This window comes from Bos grunniens, chromosome 26, assembly GCF_055505025.1.
Source record: "Bos grunniens cultivar Pamir isolate PY7600 chromosome 26, Bosgru_T2T1.0, whole genome shotgun sequence".
In the NCBI taxonomy this organism is placed as follows: domain Eukaryota; kingdom Metazoa; phylum Chordata; class Mammalia; order Artiodactyla; family Bovidae; genus Bos; species Bos grunniens.
The window spans coordinates 21,341,209-21,359,059 of NC_141190.1; the positions used below are offsets into that span (position 1 = coordinate 21,341,209).

The 17,851-nt window shown below is 44.5% G+C and overlaps 1 protein-coding gene across 5 annotated transcripts in view; it reads right to left on the reverse strand.

Annotated features, from left to right (window-relative positions):
• The window catches only part of PKD2L1 (polycystin 2 like 1, transient receptor potential cation channel), a 74,148-nt gene that overhangs the window by 3,288 nt on the left and 53,009 nt on the right, over positions 1–17,851 (reverse strand). For 4 of the 5 annotated variants that reach the window (XM_086377242.1, XM_086377241.1, XM_086377243.1 and 1 more), the window contains 9 exons: positions 6,224–6,351; positions 5,507–5,760; positions 4,350–4,574; positions 3,957–4,185; positions 3,119–3,289; positions 2,755–2,936; positions 2,345–2,465; positions 1,371–1,469; positions 1,038–1,159 (listed from right to left, as the gene is read on the reverse strand). In XM_086377242.1, the coding sequence (XP_086233368.1) occupies positions 1,038–1,159; positions 1,371–1,469; positions 2,345–2,465; positions 2,755–2,936; positions 3,119–3,289; positions 3,957–4,185; positions 4,350–4,574; positions 5,507–5,760; positions 6,224–6,351 (1,531 nt within the window). Of the gene's footprint in view, positions 1–1,037; positions 1,160–1,370; positions 1,470–2,344; positions 2,466–2,754; positions 2,937–3,118; positions 3,290–3,956; positions 4,186–4,349; positions 4,575–5,506; positions 5,761–6,223; positions 6,352–13,488; positions 13,627–17,851 lie in introns of those variants that run through there. The other variant, XM_086377245.1, reaches the window with a different exon arrangement.

Sequence of the window (17,851 nt, forward strand, 5' to 3'; positions counted from 1 at the left end):
TTCCCTGCTTAAAACCTCTCCTGGGCACCGTATTCTTTGGATAGAGAAGTGGTGTTCAGGGCTTTTCCCAATGTGGCCTTAGCCCATTTCTCCGCCTCGTCTGCGTTGCCCAACCTTTCATTTACTGCCTTACAATGCTCAGTTACTTATTAGTCCTGTGCATGTGGCTCAGTTTCAGACCTCTTTGCCTTTGTATGTGCTTTTATACCTCCATGCTCCCTTGCTTTTAGTTATTTCTGTTGTGGAACAGAATCACTGTTCTGTGATTTCTGTTTATTTGCTTATATGTCTGTGAATTCCTGAAAGACAAAGATTATCTCATTTAATTATATGCCTGGCCCACAGCTGGTACTCACAATATATCTGATCAATGTTTATTAATATGTTTAACTGAGAAGCAGGGAGAGGATGGCTAAGGAAATAATCCTGTGTTTGTGAGGGAGCATAGAATTAAGCTCAGAGTTTTGTGGGAGTGAGGCATGTATACAATGATTAGGGAATCATGGTATTACACTAGTGCTAAGGGTTGTTCAACAAGGTCCAGAATAGAACAATCAGAGTCCTTTAAACCAGGGGCACAGTTCTGAAGGTCAGGATAAGAGACCTATAAACCAAGGTTGCTGCTGCTGCTGCCGCTAAGTCACTTCAGTCGTGTCTGACTCTGTGTGACCCCATAAACGGCAGTCCACCAGGCTCCTCCGTCCCTGGGACTCTCCAGGCAAGAACACTGGAGTGGGTTGCCATTTCCTTCTCCAATGCATGAAAGTGAAAAGTGAAAGGGAAGTCGCTCAGTCGTGTCTGACTCTTCGAGACCCCATGGACTGCAGCCCACCAGGCTCCTCCATCCATGGGATTTTCCAGGCAAGAGTACTGGAGTGGGGTGCCATGCCTTCTCCGATAAGCCAAGGTTAAAGGCCTGTAAAACAAGGTCAGAGGCCCATGGGCCAAGATTGGAGGGTTATAGGCAAAGGGCATGTGCTTGAGGGTCAAGGACTTATAGATCAATGTCAGAGAAGGTTGGATCTCTGCTTGCTCACTCCCTCAAGGTGTTGGTGAAGTCCTCGAACTGGATCTCCTGCTCCCCAGCCTGCAGGACCTTCTGCACATCTGAAACCTGCTCCTTCCTCAGATGCAGCCTCCGTAGGGTTTTGTTGTAGCCCTGGATAGGGAAAAGAAACAGGCCTGGTTCCCGCCTGCAACCTCCTCCTCATCTCTTGTCCCCACCTGCACTCACAGGGTGACAGGATCCCAGGGATAAGCTGAAGGCACACGAGAGCACAGGCCCCTAACCCATCAGGCGCAGACCAGGACACAGAGCCTTGACCTGGGCCCTGATGCACATGTGCGGCTCCAGGAGACTGAGTAGTCACCTGTCTCAGGAGGTCTGAAAGCTGTAGCTCATCCTTTTGTCCAGCCAGCTCCTCCTTGACCTCTGAATATGTGTCATTGATGATGGCCAGGAACATGTTCTGGAGGAGAAAGCAGGGACCAGAGTCCTCACTTCCAGATCCACTGACAGCATCAAGCCCACGGACCCTATGAACGTCCCAACATGTGTTCCAAAAAGGCCAATACCTCCAGCGCCATCTCTGCAGCTCACTGATCCCCACATCTCAGGGTCCCCAGAGCCCAGGCTTTCAGCACAGTTCTGTTGTGGGGGTGGGAGTGGGGGTCATGCCCCTTCATCAACCTGATGTCTTCCCTTACTGCTGCAGTAATCCGGCCACAAAGATACCCCAACATACGCCACAGGCCCCCTTCATGGAAGGGTCTGCTTGTCATTGAAGCCAGAAACTTTCCAAGGTGAGAGTAAAATTGTGCTCTCTTCACCGTCTATCCCCAAATCCATATCTGTATCCCTGTCCACCAATCAAATAAAGAAACCTGCTGGCTTTTCTAACAAAAATCAAACACAGATCTTTCATGGTTGGCAGGGAGAGAGAGCAAATACCAAACAATGGTAGTAGAAAGAGCCAGAGAGCCCCAGGGGAAAGGGGGTCTTAGAAAATAGGCAGAAAAGCTTCCAAGGGCAGGCCCTTCTCCCCATGAAGTAGCCTTCCTTCTCTTTCCATCCTTGGAGGACAGGGGTTTGATTTTAGGGAGGGAACCTGCAGATTCCTTTATACTCTGCAAACTGCCTAACTGTGCTGACCACACACTGGCCAACCTTCAGAAAATGCAGAGGTTCTCCTCGCCCCCCACCTCTCCATCCTTGGTTTGAGAAACCCTCCGTAATTATTAGTGTAGAACATGGGTGGAGTGGGGGACAAAACCCCACCTTGCAGGCCATTCACATCTCCACTCCTCATGTTCCCAAATCCCCATCCCTCAGTGGGACCCTCACCAGGAGCACGAAGAAGACGAAGAAGACGTAGGTGACAAAGTAAACAGGTCCCAGGATGCGGTTGGCGTTGTCAATAGCATTGTAGTCAAAGTCCCCAAGGATGATCCGGAACTGAGTGAAGCTGAGACACCATGGCCTGGGCTTCACCCTGAGCCCAACCATAACCTTGACGCCATCCCACTTCCCTCCCTACTGCTCTTCAGTGAACTCAGACCCCTGACCCAATCTGATGCAGACAGAACAAGGTCAGAGATGCTGAGCACACACACTAGGGCTTCTGGGGACTCATCCAGATGCTTTAAGCACAGAGACACCCACATCCACATCCACCCAAATTCCCCAAGGATACACACACCCCTAGAGCCAGAGGGTGAGGGGCCAGGGAGGAGTGGAGGGGGAAGGACACACACATGCACTTGACGAAAGTGCTGAAGTTTTCCACTTGGGTCCCGAAAAGCAGGTAGCCCAGCTGGGCATAGGCGAAAAACACAAGGAAGAACATGACGGCAAAGCCCAAGATGTCCTTGGCACAGCGGGCCAGCGTGGAGGAGAGCTGGGTCATGGTCTTGTTGAAGCTGATGTACTTGAATATCTGAAAGGGCCATATTGAACCAAGTAATTAGGGAAGAAAGAGGAAAGCCTGAAACAGTCCACTCCGGGGGCCTAGGGAGGCCACAGGAGTTGCCAAAACCAGACAAGGAAAATGAGACAAGTCCTAGGGAAGGGAGAATGCGTGCCCTGAGGTGCTGCTGAGGGTGCGGAGCCCCAAGGTACCTTGATCCAGGCAAAGAAGAGGTTGACGGCGTTCATGTTGTTGTACTGTGTCTGCCAGAAGGCGAGGAACTCAAAGTCAGCATACATGTTTGGCTGCTGTAAAAGCTTCCCCATCAGCCGATTCACCTCGAGGGTTCGGAATATGTGGAAGCCCACAGCCATAATGGAGAGCTGTCACAACGGGAGTTGGGGAGTGTCAGAGAGTCAAGAGAATCTCAAGGGAAGTTCAACCATGAAGTCCCAGGGGAGACCTGGGGTGGGTAAGACAGGTAGGTAGAAAAACACCTCTCTCCCTGCTGAGTGGTTGACTATCTTAGGTTCAAGTGGAACTGGATAGGATGATTGGGGGAACAGCTTAAAGTCCAAGAGAAGGCTGTGAGGCCAGTGGTAAATATGTAGATTGTAAAGGACCATGGAGAGATGGAGCCAAGCAATTTTATTTCCCCCACCTCTTTCCAGCCTTGGTCGGACATGCATGTGTCCTGTTAATAGGAAGGAGACGAAGATGAAGAGGCAGAAAATTTTAATAGGAGAGAAAAGGCAGGAGTTTCAAGGGGACAGGTCATGAGGGGGAAAGACAGAAGAGGAACATAACGTCAGGTACAAAAAAGAAGCAGGGCCTGGATCACAGGCCGGAGGGAGAGGAAACATGGAGATAGGATTCTTCCAGGGCCGAGCCTGGGGCACATCAGCCTCTGGATTAGGGAGCTGTTACACAGTGATTTGACCAGAAGTCCCAAGGACTTGGGATGCCAGAAGGAAGAACTGGGAGCCCCTCTCAGGGTAGACCTCCCTGCACCACCCCAGGTGTCCCAAGTCTAGGACATCTGTCCCTCACCAAGATGACCACCAGGTCCAGAATGTTCCAGATGCTGCTGAGGTAACGAAGCCTGTGGATGCGGAGCTCTAGGATCTCCTCCACTACGTAGTAGAAGATGAAGATGCAGAAGGCAATCTCACAGCCAACGATAAAGAAGTCCCAGTTGCTGACATAGCGGATCAGCTTAACCGTGCGGATTTGCCAGGATGGGATGGCACCTCCTGTAGCTGGAAACTCCACCACCAGTCTGTGGGAGGAGTGGGGTGTCTGGTGGGGCCTGTGCTGGGACAGTTCCTCCCATCCTCTCCCCTCCCCCACCACAGGGAACACATTTAAGGAAGGGTCTCCAGCAGAGGAGAGGTGAACCAGGAACCATGGGTGACAGAGGGAAGGCAGGGAAAGGGGACCCACCTCAGAACACAGAAAAGATTGATGTTAGCATTGTAGACTGAGAAGTCGATGAAGACCACCCGAGTGCCCCTGTCCAGCCATAGGCCCTCCTTAAGGTCCTTGAGTGCCTCTTCACAGGCCCGTCGAGATCCTGGAAGGTCCAGGTAGTAGCCACCTCCACTGTAGCTTGTGAGCTGGCCCCAGTGAGAGGAGCCCCCCAGCTCATCCTGCGAGTGGTAGGTCCATCTGTCACAGAAGAAGCCACCTGAGTGGAGAGGTCTGAGCCAGGCCCAGAAGCTGGACTCCCAAGGCAATGGCAGCATTTTATAACTGTCTGGGCTTTATTGTTTCATATATATTACCTATATATATCGCATATACATTTTACATATATTATCTTGTTTAACCTAACTATTTGAGAAGGAAGGAAAAATATTATTCATATTTTACAGAGGATGAAACTAATACTCAGATGTCTGAGATAATCCAGCTAGTTAGTGGCTGAAGTGAAGTTCAAATGTAAATCTCCTGATATTTTACAATGTCACCCAAGTCTACAGATAATAAACCCAAGTCCACTTTTGACTCCAGCCTGAGTAGTCCCCATGAGGAAAGCATGTAGCCCAGAAAAGACCCTTTCTTCTCATGTGCACCTGGCTACTTAGCCTCATGATTCTCTGTTTTGTCCACAAACTTTCCTCCCTGAACCCTTATTTCTTTCCTCTTCTTTCCTGTCCTATTCACCCTTTCCCCTTTCTTCCCTAATGCCTCATCCATCCTTGGCCCCTTGCTGCCTTCCCCTATTAGCTCCAAGGGTCAGACCCTTCCAGCCATGACTTGTGTGGATCCATTCTCCATACCCAGGAGGGTCTTCTGGGCAAGAAAGGATGCTTCCTCTGGCAAGACTGCCTCCAGAGTAGGGCAGCTGTGACAGGGACCTGTGTGTGAAGACAACTCTGAAGGCTATGGCTCTGTCTGCTAACATACCTTTTCTGTTCCTCAATGACCCAGACCAGGGTCTCCAAACAGTCACAGATGGGTCTCAGAGAGACGCCTCTCACCGCCCCACCAAGTACCCCCAAGGCTCTTTAAGTCTGAATGGAAATGGTTCCCAAGCCTGGGATGGCATCAGGCTCAGAGGGGCAAGCCCTGCGACACTGGTTGGGGGACTCACTCACGCTGTGCCATTGAGGGGCCCAAAGGGGAGTTGCTCTTCCTTGTCTGGGGAGTAGACATCGTAGCAGCTCAGAATGTCCTCGCGGAAGTCCTCATGCACCATGCAGGAGTCATTGCGGACCCGCAGCTGCCGCAGCCTCGGAACCCCCAGCAGCAGGTTCTCATAGTAGATGAAGGAGTGGGAGCCGTGGCCCAGGCTCTGGTTGTTGTACCATTTGGTCCAATACAAGCTGTCCAGTAATGGGCCCTGGGCAAACTAGATCACAAACTGGGTTGAACCTGACCCAGACTCTGCTGACTCTTACCCTTAGAATTCCCTTTTCCCATACTCACTGACCCCCTCCAGCTTGTCTCCAGTCTGCTTCTGTTGGGCTCTTCAGCCTAGCCATGAACTCTGGCCAAATCTCAGCCTGATGTGGCCTTACTCTTTACTTAAAATACATTTTGAAGTTCTGCTTTACCTCTGACTCTCAATACTAGTTTAAGCACTGACTTGACTCTCTGATTATCATCCCGATCTCTAACCTATCACCACCTGAACTCTGTCTAGTCTGACCCATTAATTCTTGCCTGACCCCATGACTCAGCCTAATGCTAGAATGCCCTGTCTCTGGATATGGCCTTATCTACCATTTGACAGCCCTGAAACCTGGCCCATGGCCTCAGGCTTTAGGCCACTGTGAAGAAGAGGGGAGGGGTAGAGGAGATCTCATACTCACATCCCAGAAGTCCTCCATGCTGCTGATGGCCTGGAAGGAGATTCCAGTGTCCGATGGGGTATGTAAGAAGAGCTCAGACATCACTTTGGTGTAGTAATAGGCACTGGAGCTTGTCATTCCATAGGTCACTAGAAACCAACCCAAGAGGCTGTGTCCTGAACACTGTTTCCTTCTCCATTATCCAGAAGAGAGAAGATAGCCACTGCCTGAGGTCAAAGATGCTACCTGAATGGGATCTACCCCTCTAGAGTTGGCTAAGGGGCTTACAGTGGCATTGGGAAACCAGGGAATTAAGGGAAAGTTGTAGTTATAGCTCTCCTCCTCTCTTCCCAACTCACCTCAGAAAGACTGAACTCCACTGTAACTGTCTCTTGACATTGTCATTCTAAATAGTCACTTTTCTCTTCCTGAGCCAGCTTAACTTCCTAGTTCTTACTCCCCAGAGCCAAAAAATTTCTACATTCTGCATCAGGTAGTGCTTCCCTTTATTTGTCCTATATTAATGCGCTTGGAAAAATGCCTCCAAACTCGAGTATGCCAAAGCCATGGCCAAATGCCTTGCCATGGAGATGGGCATCCTGGACCTTGGAGTCAGTGACTCTGCAGCCATTGGAGTAGGAGCTAGGCATGGCACCTTTGGCCCTAGTGCAATCTGCTGGGCACAGCTGTTCTGTGAGAGGGACTCAGAGCATTCCAAGATCAAAATAAAACCTGGCCTTTGTCCTGAAGAACCAGATCCCCCTTGACCACCTTGACACACACATCTAGACCAAAGTAGGGCTGTCAAGGGAAGTTACAAATTTTCTGATTAACTGGCAGAATTTGAAGAGTATAAGCTATTTACTTTATAGATTGCCCCTCAGATGAGATTTGTCTGGTGTTTCCTTGTGTTTAAATCCAGGTTATGCATGTTTGGTCAGGAATACCAGAGTGAGACTGCCCTTTTCAGTGCATGATATCAGGAGGCACAAATTGTCTAACTGCATATTACTGGTGACACTAGCTTTGATCCCTTGTTAAGATGGTGTCTTCCAGCTTTCTTCAATATACATATATTATTTTTCTCTTTGTAACGAACACATATTTTTGGGGAAAATACTTTGAAACTATGTAAATATCCTTTATTCATCAATGTTTCACCTGCAAGTTTATCACCCATTGATGACTTTTGCCTAATTATTATTATTCCGGTTGTCAAGCTGTGATTTGCTCATTCTATCATTCCTTCTGTGTTTATTAGCTGGCATTCTCTCCAGGAAGAGCTTTTTCTACTTCCTCACTAATTTATTATTTATGTTATTCAGTATGAAACTCTTTAATATTTCCATAATTCTGTAAAATTTTTATAATATGTCAATTATTTTTAGACAGGTCATGAAAAACAAAGAAATTGTCCTAAAATACTTTTAAAGTATTTAAATCTTTTAAAGATTAAGAGAGACTATAGAATCATGAAAATGAAATGCAATATGATCATCTAGTTAGGATTATATTTTGGGCCATACTTTTTCCTTTTTCTATAAAGGCTATTAGTAGAATAACTGGTGAGACTGTAATAAGGTGTGTTCATTAGATAAAAGCACTGGATCGTTTATAATTTCCTGACTTTGATCATTTACTTATTTTTAGGAATAACAGGGCATTATGTCTACAATTTACTCTCAAATAGTTTTGTGTGTGTGTGTGTGTGTGTGTGTGTGTGTAGAAGGTGGACAAAGAGAGAGTGATAAAGGAAAAGCAACCACAGTGAAATATTCACATTTGAGACATTTGGGTGAAATACATATAAGAACTCTTTCTATTATTCTTGTAACTTTTCTGTACATCTGTAATTAAAGTTTTTAAAATTAAAGTAGGACTGTCAGCCTCTTGTGAGCAACTCCCTTTAAGAATTTTCATTTTCAAATCTTGGAACGTATTTTCTTCCAGTACCCCATCTGGAAAGGAAATGCCCTGGGGTGGACTGAAGTTCACTGACAATTTGGGAGGAAAGAGAGGCCGATGAGTGGTCTCAGATTATGCACAAGCAACATCATTCACTTCCAGGGAGAAATCAGCAAAAAGAAAGCATTATTATTTCACATTTCCCCATTCCACTCTACTAATTCCAAGAGATGACTTGACTTCTCTCTAAATAAAATCTGTGATTACCCTTATTTTCTGGAGGACTCAGACTCAGGTCATCTGGATCTGGAAAACGGGTTGGAAATCAAACTCTTCTGTCTGCTGAGAGCCTACCACAGTTAGAACTGATGGTCAGTGAGCTGAACTTTTCCTAAATACTGCTGCTGTGCTGTGCTCAGTCATAGCCGACTCTGCGACCCCCCTGGACTGTAGCCCACCAGGCTCCTTTGTCCATGGAATTTTCCTGGCAAGAATACTGGAGTGGGTTGCCATTTCCATCTCCAAGGGATCTTCTGACCCAGGGATCGAAGTCGCATCTCTGGCGTCTCCTGCATTGGCAGGCAGATTCCTTTACTACTGTGCCACCTGACATTGCTGATTAAATTGTTATACTTCTAGAAGACCACTAGGTGGTACTCACAGCTATATCTTTTTCTCTTCAATTCTAAATTACCCCTCAGAATTAGTATTGCTCTGAACTGGTTCTCAACCCTTTATGGAGGAAGCATAACATCTCTGATTATTATCCAAGACAGTAAAGACTATATATTCTGAGAAAAATGGTTTCACCTAGTCAAATGCCCACTGATACTCAGAACACCTATTCTATCAGATCAGATCAGATCAGATCAGTCGCTCAGTCATGTCCGACTCTTTGCAACCCCATGAATCGCAGCACGCCAGGCCTCCCTGTCCATCACCAACTCCCGGAGTTCACTCAGACTCACGTCCATCGAGTCAGTGATGCCATCCAGCCATCTCATCCTCTGTCATCCCTTTCTCCTTCTGCCCCCAATCCCTCCCAGCATCAGAGTCTTTTCCAGTGAGTCAGTTCTTCGCATGAGGTGGCCAAAGTGCTGGAGTTTCAGCTTCAGCATCATTCCCTCCAAAGAAATCCCAGGGCTGATCTCCTTCAGAATGGACTGGTTGGATCTCCTTGCAGTCCAAGGGACTCTCAAGAGTCTTCTCCAACACCACAGTTCAAAAGCATCAATTCTTTGGCGCTCAGCCTTCTTCACAGTCCAACTCTCACATCCATACATGACCACGGGAAAAACCATAGCCTTGACTAGATGGACCTTTGTTGGCAAAGTAATGTCTCTGCTTTTGAATATGCTATCTAGGTTGGTCATAACTTTACTTCCAAGGAGTAAGCGTCTTTTAATTTCATGGCTGCAATCACCATCTGCAGTGATTTTGGAGCCCAGAAAAATAAAGTTTGACAATGTTTCCACTGTTTCCCCATCTATTTCCCATAAAGTGATGGGACCAGATGCCATGATCTTCGTTTTCTGAATGTTGAGCTTTAAGCCAACTTTTTCACTCTCACTTTCACCTTCATCAAGAGGCTTTTTAGTTCTTCTTCACTTTCTGCCATAAGGGTGGTGTCATCTGCATATCTGAGGTTATTGATATTTCTCTCCGCAATCTTAATTCCACCTTGTGTTTCTTCCAGCCCAGCGTTTCTCATGATGTACTCTGCATAGAAGTTAAATAAACAGGGTGACAATATACAGCCTTGACGTACTCCTTTTCCTATTTGGAACCAGTCTGTTGTTCCATGTCCAGTTCTAACTGTTGCTTCCTGACCTGCATACAGATTTCTCAAGAGGCAGATCAGGTGGTCTGGTATTCCCATCTCTTTCAGAATTTTCCACAGTTTATTGTGATCCACCTATTATATGCTCTATGTTAAATGCTTGACATGACTATTCCACTTAATCCTACAACAACCCAATGTATTAGGTGCTATTATTTCCCCTACTCTCCACTCTCAGAGGGCTGAAGTCACTTGCCCAGGGTAAATAAACTAAGGGAGCCAGGAATCAAGGATGGCACTATATCCAAGAGGTAGAAGTTATAGAAGGGAAAACTTAAGTTCCATAAATGGCAGAACCTCCAATCCATGAGTGCTTCCTATTAAGAAATAGGCCACTTCACAAACATTCATTTCACCTCTGACAATGTCAGCAAAGGACCACGTTCTGAGGATCACATTGAGGGGGTTTCTACAATGGGCAGTGGCTGGCCTTTCCAGTTCCTTCCTTTAAGATCCAGTGAAGGACTGGAACGGCCTCATATGTTTCAAAAGATAACACTAGGGCAGAGAAAGACAAGCAATGGGGAGGAATTCGAATTTGTCAGTATGTCAAATGTCAGTGCTAAACCACCTGTCTGGTGTAGTGAGGGCCTCATTCCAGGAAATTTTCAGATACTGGACAACGACTGCATGAGAATGCTATGAAAGGGATTTAAGACCAGGTGGCCATCCAGTACAGAGAACCTGATTTTTTTTTTTTTTTCTCTTGCTGCTGCTGCTGCTAAGTCGCTTCAGTCATGTCGGACTTTGTGCGACCCCATAGATGGCAGCCCATCAGGCTCCCCCTTCCCTGGGATTCTCCAGGCAAGAACACTGGAGTGGGTTGCCATTTCCCTCTCCAATGCATGAAAGTGAAAAGTGAAAGTGAAGTCGCTCAGTCGTGTCCGACTCTTCACTACCCCATGGACTGCAGCCTACCAGGCTCCTCCATCCATGGGATTTTCCAGGCAAGAGTACTGGAGTGGGGTGCCATTGCCTTCTCCGTTTGTTTTTTTTTTTTTTTCTCTTAGATAGATACTAAGTTCTCCTACACACTATATCATATCTCTTAACTTTAGCTTCAGATCCAATTTCGAGTTGCTGAATAATAACAATAATCACCATTGCTGCTGCTGCTGCTAAGTCGCTTCAGTCATGTCCGACTCTGTGCAACCCCATAGACAGCAGCCCACCAGGCTCCCCCATCCCTGGGATTCTCCAGGCAAGAACACTGGAGTGGGTTGCCATTTCCTTCTCCAATGTGTGAAAGTGAAAAGTGAAAGTGAAGTCGCTCAGTCATGCCTGACTCTTAGTGACCCCATGGACTGCAGCCCACCAGGCTCCTCCATCCATGGGATTTTCCAGCCAAGAGTACTGGAGTGGGGTGCCATTGCCTTCTCCGAATAATCACCATTACTGACTCATTAGTCACCAGGCTTTGCATACATTGTCTCCCATAATCCTGAAGAAAAAAAAAACTTCATAAAGTAGGAACTATCTGTATTTTATGTAGATAACAGAAATCCAAAATGTTAAATAACTTGTCCAAAGATCAGACAGCAAGCATGTAGAATTTGGATTTAAACTCAAGTCTGACTTACTCTAAGGACCACAAATTTAGCCATTGCTCTATATTATACATAATATATCGCTCTACTACTCAACATCTTTATAATAACAGACCCTGGCTCTCCTTCCAAAAGTCAACACAAATGATTAGGATGGTGCAGGTTTATAAGGTGTCCTTATAAGAAAACTATTTGAAGAGTTTGACATTTGACTCAGGAGGCAAACTATGAAAGCAGTTGGTAAACTCAAAATAGCAACACCTTAAAAGAAACTTCGAATTTCTTCATTCTGGTATAAATGGAAAATGTACATAAATCTGTATCAAGAATCACATTCTGACATAGATGAGTCCCAAAGAAGGGGGAAAATCACATGCATAAAATTGTTACTTGGGTTATTCACAATATCAAAAAATTACAAACAACCTAAGTGTCCTACAGCGAAGCAATAGTTAAGTAAATTATATCACTGAGACACTTAATGGAGTATGATACAGCCATTGAAATGCTAATAAAAACAGAATGCAAAATTGTTTCCCTGCTATCACTACATTTAAATATTTTTAAAATGTTAAGCATGTAAAAATTTAAAGGAAAAATGAACTTTTAATGAAAAGTATAATAGATTCAATTAATGCTATAATAATAATAATAGACTAGAAACTCATTTTAAAAAATCTTTCCACATTTTTGTTTTCAAGTCATGAGCTGAAATTTCCAGGTGCTGGATGCTCTACTGGGCTTTGTGACTGCTTACCTAAGATCCTCTTTTGGTTCATACCATTATTTTATTTGAGGTATCACATCTCTCCTGATCATCTCACCTATGTTACCAGATGCTGAATCCACCCCTGGCTCTAGGACTTGGACAGCGGGCTCAGGGCTAAGCTGTTCCACAAATACCTCTCCCTTGGTACCATTATTGGTTCAGAGATGAGCATCTAATACATTTCAGATCAAAGACTCATGAAAAGAGATTTCTGGAACCTTTGGGGATCTCCTCTGTCTTGCTAGATATGAATAAGACAGCCCCAGATGATCCAGACGAAGGATGAAACTGATCATGCAGCTGACAAACTGAATAACAGAAATAAGTAATGATGTCATTGAGTCATGAAGCAACTGGATTGATCAACCCTGAACCTTGCCCTCCTTTGGATCTTCATCTGGACAAAAAGTGCCATTCAGGTGTAAGCCTGTTTTCACTGGATTTTATTTTATTGTAACAGTCCTTAGTTATATGGAAATCAAGACATTTTCAAAAAGATTGCATTATTTCTGAGGAAAATGGAGCTAAAAAAGCTTCTGCTACTGTCTGAACATCTCTAGAAAGCAGTGGATGACTAGCATATCTGTGCCAAAGTTTACATTAATTAAAATACATTACAGCCCTATATGAAAGAGGGCTTGGTGACCAAGCCAACTGATGATGAGGATATTCTAGGAACACACCCATCATTCATTTTGCAAAACTTTCTGAACTTTATTTATTGAAGTCACGTTTCTAGAATATCATGAAATTTGCTTATATCCCTACTCCTAAAAATTGCCTTTATAGAATAAGGATATTATACAGATTTTAAGAAAGGCAGATATAAACAACAATCAAAAGTAGCACAAATTTTTAATATTGCCTTTATCCATTACAAATAGCTGTGAAAAGAAGAGAAGTGAAAAGCAAAGGAGAAAAGGAAAAATATAAGCATCTGAATACAGAGTTCCAAAGAATAGCAAGAAGAGATAAGAAAGCCTTCCTCAGTGATCAATGCAAAGAAATAGAGGAAAACAACAGGATGGGAAAGACTAGAGATCTCTTCAAGAAAATTAAAGATACCAAGGGAACATTTCATGCAAAGATGGGCTTGATAAAGGACAGAAATGGTATGGACCTAACAGAAGCAGAAGATATTAAGAAGAGGTGGCAAGAATACACAGAAGAACTGTACAAAAAAGATCTTCAGGACCCAGATAATCACGATGGTGTGATCACTTACCTAGAGCCAGATATCCTGCAATGTGAAGTCAAGTGGGCCTTAGAAAGCATCACTACGAACAAAGCTAGTGGAGGTGATGGAATTCCAGTTGAGTTATTTCAAATCCTGAAAGATGATGCTGTGAAAGTGCTGCACTCAATATGCCAGCAAATTTGGAAAACTCAGCAGTGGCCACAGGACTGGAAAAGGTCAGTTTTCATTCCAATCCCAAAGAAAGGCAATGCCAAAGAATGCTCAAACTACCACACAATTGCACTCATCTCACACGCTAGTAAAGTAATGCTCAAAATTCTCCAAGCCAGGCTTCAGCAATACGTGAACCGTGAACTTCCTGATGTTCAAGCTGGTTTTAGAAAAGGCAGAGGAATCAGAGACCAAATTGCCAACATCTGTTGGATCATGGAAAAAGCAAAAGAGTTCCAGAAAAACGTCTATTTCTGCTTTATTGACTATGCCAAAGCCTTTGACTGGGTGGATCACAATAAACTGTGGAAAATTGTGAAAGAGATGGGAATACCAGACCACCTGACCTGCCTCTTGAGAAATCTGTATGCAGGTCAGGAAGCAACAGTTAGAACTGGACATGGAACAACAGACTGGTTCCAAATAGGAAAAGGAGTACATCAAGGCTGTATATTGTCACCCTGTTTATTTAACTTCTATGCAGAGTACATCATGAGAAACACTGGGCTGGAAGAAACACAAGCTAGAATCAAGATTGCCTGGAGAAATATCAATAACCTCAGATATGCAGATGATACCACCCTTATGGCAGAAAGTGAAGAGGAACTAAAAAGCCTCCTGATGAAGGTGAAAGTGGAGAGTGAAAAAGTTGGCTTAAAGCTCAACATTCAGAAAACGAAGATCATGGCATCCGGTCCCATCACTTCATGGGAAATAGATGGGGAAACAGTGGAAACAGTGTCAGACTTTATTTTGGGGGGCTCCAAAATCACTGCAGATGGTGACTGCAGCCATGAAATTAAAAGACGCTTACTCCTTGGAAGTAAAGTTATGACCAACCTAGATAGCATATTCAAAAGCAGAGACATTACTTTGCCAACAAAGGTCCGTCTAGTCAAGGCTATGGTTTTTCCCGTGGTCATGTATGGATGTGAGAGTTGGACTGTGAAGAAGGCTGAGCACCAAAGAATTGATGCTTTTGAACTGTGGTGTTGGAGAAGACTCTTGAGAGTCCCTTGGACTGCAAGGAGATCCAACCAGTCCATTCTGAAGGAGATCAGCCCTGGGATTTCTTTGGAGGGAATGATGCTGAAGCTGAAACTCCAGCACTTTGGCCACCTCATGCGAAGAACTGACTCACTGGAAAAGACTCTGATGCTGGGAGGGATTGGGGGCAGAAGGAGAAGGGGACGACAGAGGATGAGATGGCTGGATGGCATCACTGACTCGATGGACGTGAGTCTGAGTGAACTCCGGGAGTTGGTGATGGACAGGGAGGCCTGGCGTGCTGCGATTCATGGGGTTGCAAAGAGTCGGACACGACTGAGTGACTGAACTGAACTGAACTGAACTTATCCATTATGATATTCCATTTCGCTCATATACAAAATCCAACAAAGCCAATTCTTCCACAGCTAGCGTCTTCCTATTAACTGGTGCTCTCTTTCTTACAATGAGAATTCCATTTGTGTTACTCAATCCATTTTGTTTTCTTTGCTTTAGTTGCCAGGAACCTCAGGCTTTGCTCTCATTTGTAGTGCCTTTGTTCATTTTATCTTCCTCCCCTTCTCTCTCTTCTTTTGCTAGGTCTTTTTATTACAGTTTTAAAGGGTTATATTTTATTGTATCTGTGCTTCTTAATGTAAATTGGCTCAGATTCCTTTTAGACATAGGTAGGGCACAAATATATATTATTAAGTAAGTATGACTGTAATAATTATTATTAATCATCATGAGCTTGGGTAATAACTTGATTTTCCCATTCCAGTGTTCATAGTAGAGACTGAATGTTCTTGTCCTCTTCTTTGAATTGCTGGAAGACCTTTCCAACTCAGAGCAATTAGTCAGAAGTTGCTTTCTTCTTTTCCTTTCCCAGGTGATTGTCATATAGGTCATCATCACCCACCTCGGAGCTCCTTCCCTGTCCCTAATTACTATTTAAGGGAACCTAGCAACTTCACTTTCACTTTTCACGCATTGGAGAAGGAAATGGCAACCCACTCCAGTGTTCTTGCCTGGAGAATCCCAGGGACAGGGGAGCCTGGTGGGCTGCCGTCTATGGGGTCGCACAGAGTCAGACACGACTGAAGTGACTTAGCAGCAGCAGCAGCAGCAGCAGCAACCATCCTTTTCTAACAGCATTCTCCTTGGGCAGGAATGAGATCCTTTCTCTCAACTAACTGACAAAGTAGCTTGAAGAGCTGAGGTGCTTCCACCAGCAAGTGTATAATTCCTTTATGTGTCTACACTACTCCTCTGCTGGAAAATCTATGTCTTCAAGTCTTTGACACTTCAAAGCCAGCTACTCTTTCCTAAGCTGGCTGGCTCTGAGGAAAAGCACTGCAGATGCTTCTCTAGAAAACTGCAGGTCTCTTTCACTCCAGCTCCGGCCCTGGCAGTCATCATGTGGATAGAACTTCCACTGCTCTATCCATCCTCCAATTGCAGAAGGATCGGAAGCTCCTTGGGCTTTACCAGTTCTATATATTTAACCTCTAGCTCCTCTGACGGCCTTTTCCTGAGCCTCTCTTATCACCTGGCTTGCTGAGAAGCTCTCTGAAATATCTCTACCTATTTATTAGAACACTGGGTCCCTTTTGGCTTCGGTCACATAAATAATTTGGAGGGAAATAGGGTTTATGATTGGCTTCCCAGGTGGCTCAGTGGTAAAGAATTTGCCTGCCAATGCAGGAGATGTGGGTTTGATTTCTGGGTTGGGGAGATTTCCTGGAGTAGGAAATGGCAACCCACTCCAGTATTCTGCCTGCAAAATTCTATGGACAGAGGAGCCTGGAGGGCTGAAGTACATGGGGTGGCAAGGAGTCGGACAAGACTGAGCAACTGAGCATGTGAACAAGGTCTAGGGTTGTCCCTAAAGGACAATTCTACTTTCTTGTGAAATAAAATACAGTGCCCTGAAACTCACCCTTCTTTAATATCTCCCCAACAATCTCTAAAATAGTTTCACAAGAGCTTAAATAAACATTTGAATACTCTTACTGGAAAAAAATCAGATCTCATCAGCCTCCATTATGATTTATGTCAGGGATTTCTCTAGGTTCCATGAGCTGTTGCTGTTCTCCTGCCAAACTATGAAGAAGATTTATTCTCCCCTTACCTGGCATAGACTATTAGCTATTCCCCAGTACATCTCCTCTCCTTTCTGTAGAGTAACATAATTTTATCTAGGTGCACATGACTGCTAAACTAAATACCACATTGCCCAGCTTCCCTTGCAGCTAGGTAGAGTGGCCATTTGAGTAACTTTTGGCCAGTGGAATAAAAGTGAAGTGATAGGTTTCCATGTATAGCTCTGACTTAAGTCCTTAAAAAGAAGTAAAATGTTTTCCCTTTCTACTTTCTTACTTCCTTCTGCCTAGAGCATGGACATAAACGCAGGAGCTAGAGCATGAGACAGATGCCATATGTTGAGGATGGCAAAGCAATATGGTAGAATGAGCCTGGGCCCCACATGATTATGCAGCCCCACATTAGTCCAGGGCTGCTTATACCTCAGATTATTACATGAGAGAGAAACAAACTTCTGTCTTATTAAAGCCACTGTTATTGCAGCTAAACTAATATCCCAACAGAAGCAATTCATATGAATATATCCATATCAGAAGGGTACTTTCCAAAAGGAGTTTTTCTAAGAAAATTAGGATAGGCATAGAGGGAAAAAGGTAGAGTTGAAATAAGCAAGCTGTTAGCCACGAAATTCCTGTCCTAAGAAAAGTCAAGTCTAATCACAGATCTCTTGTTAAAATCATTTACTGGATACGCAGAACATTTTTCCTTCTCTTAGTAAGACATTCCCTATTAAGAAATTTTTTGTTCTTCTTGGGCAATTCCTCCCTTCATTCTTTTCTTTACCTGCCATCTTACTCACACATTCTGATTCATGCTACTGGATTATCCAAATTTGGATTCCAAACACTTTATGTTTCTTAAGATGGACTGTAGGCAGAAGAAAGTTGGGACCTGGAAATGAAGGAAGTGTTAAGTCCTCAGAGTGTTGACTGAAGAATTTCATATTGGTGTATCTAAGAGGATACAGCTGAGAGAACTAGATCAGTCACAGCTGCTTTGGTAACTAAGTCCATGAGCATTTTTAAGCCTTTCAGGAGTTAAAAAGATTAAAGTTCTAGAGCAACCTATGACTACATATAGTCAGTTTCTT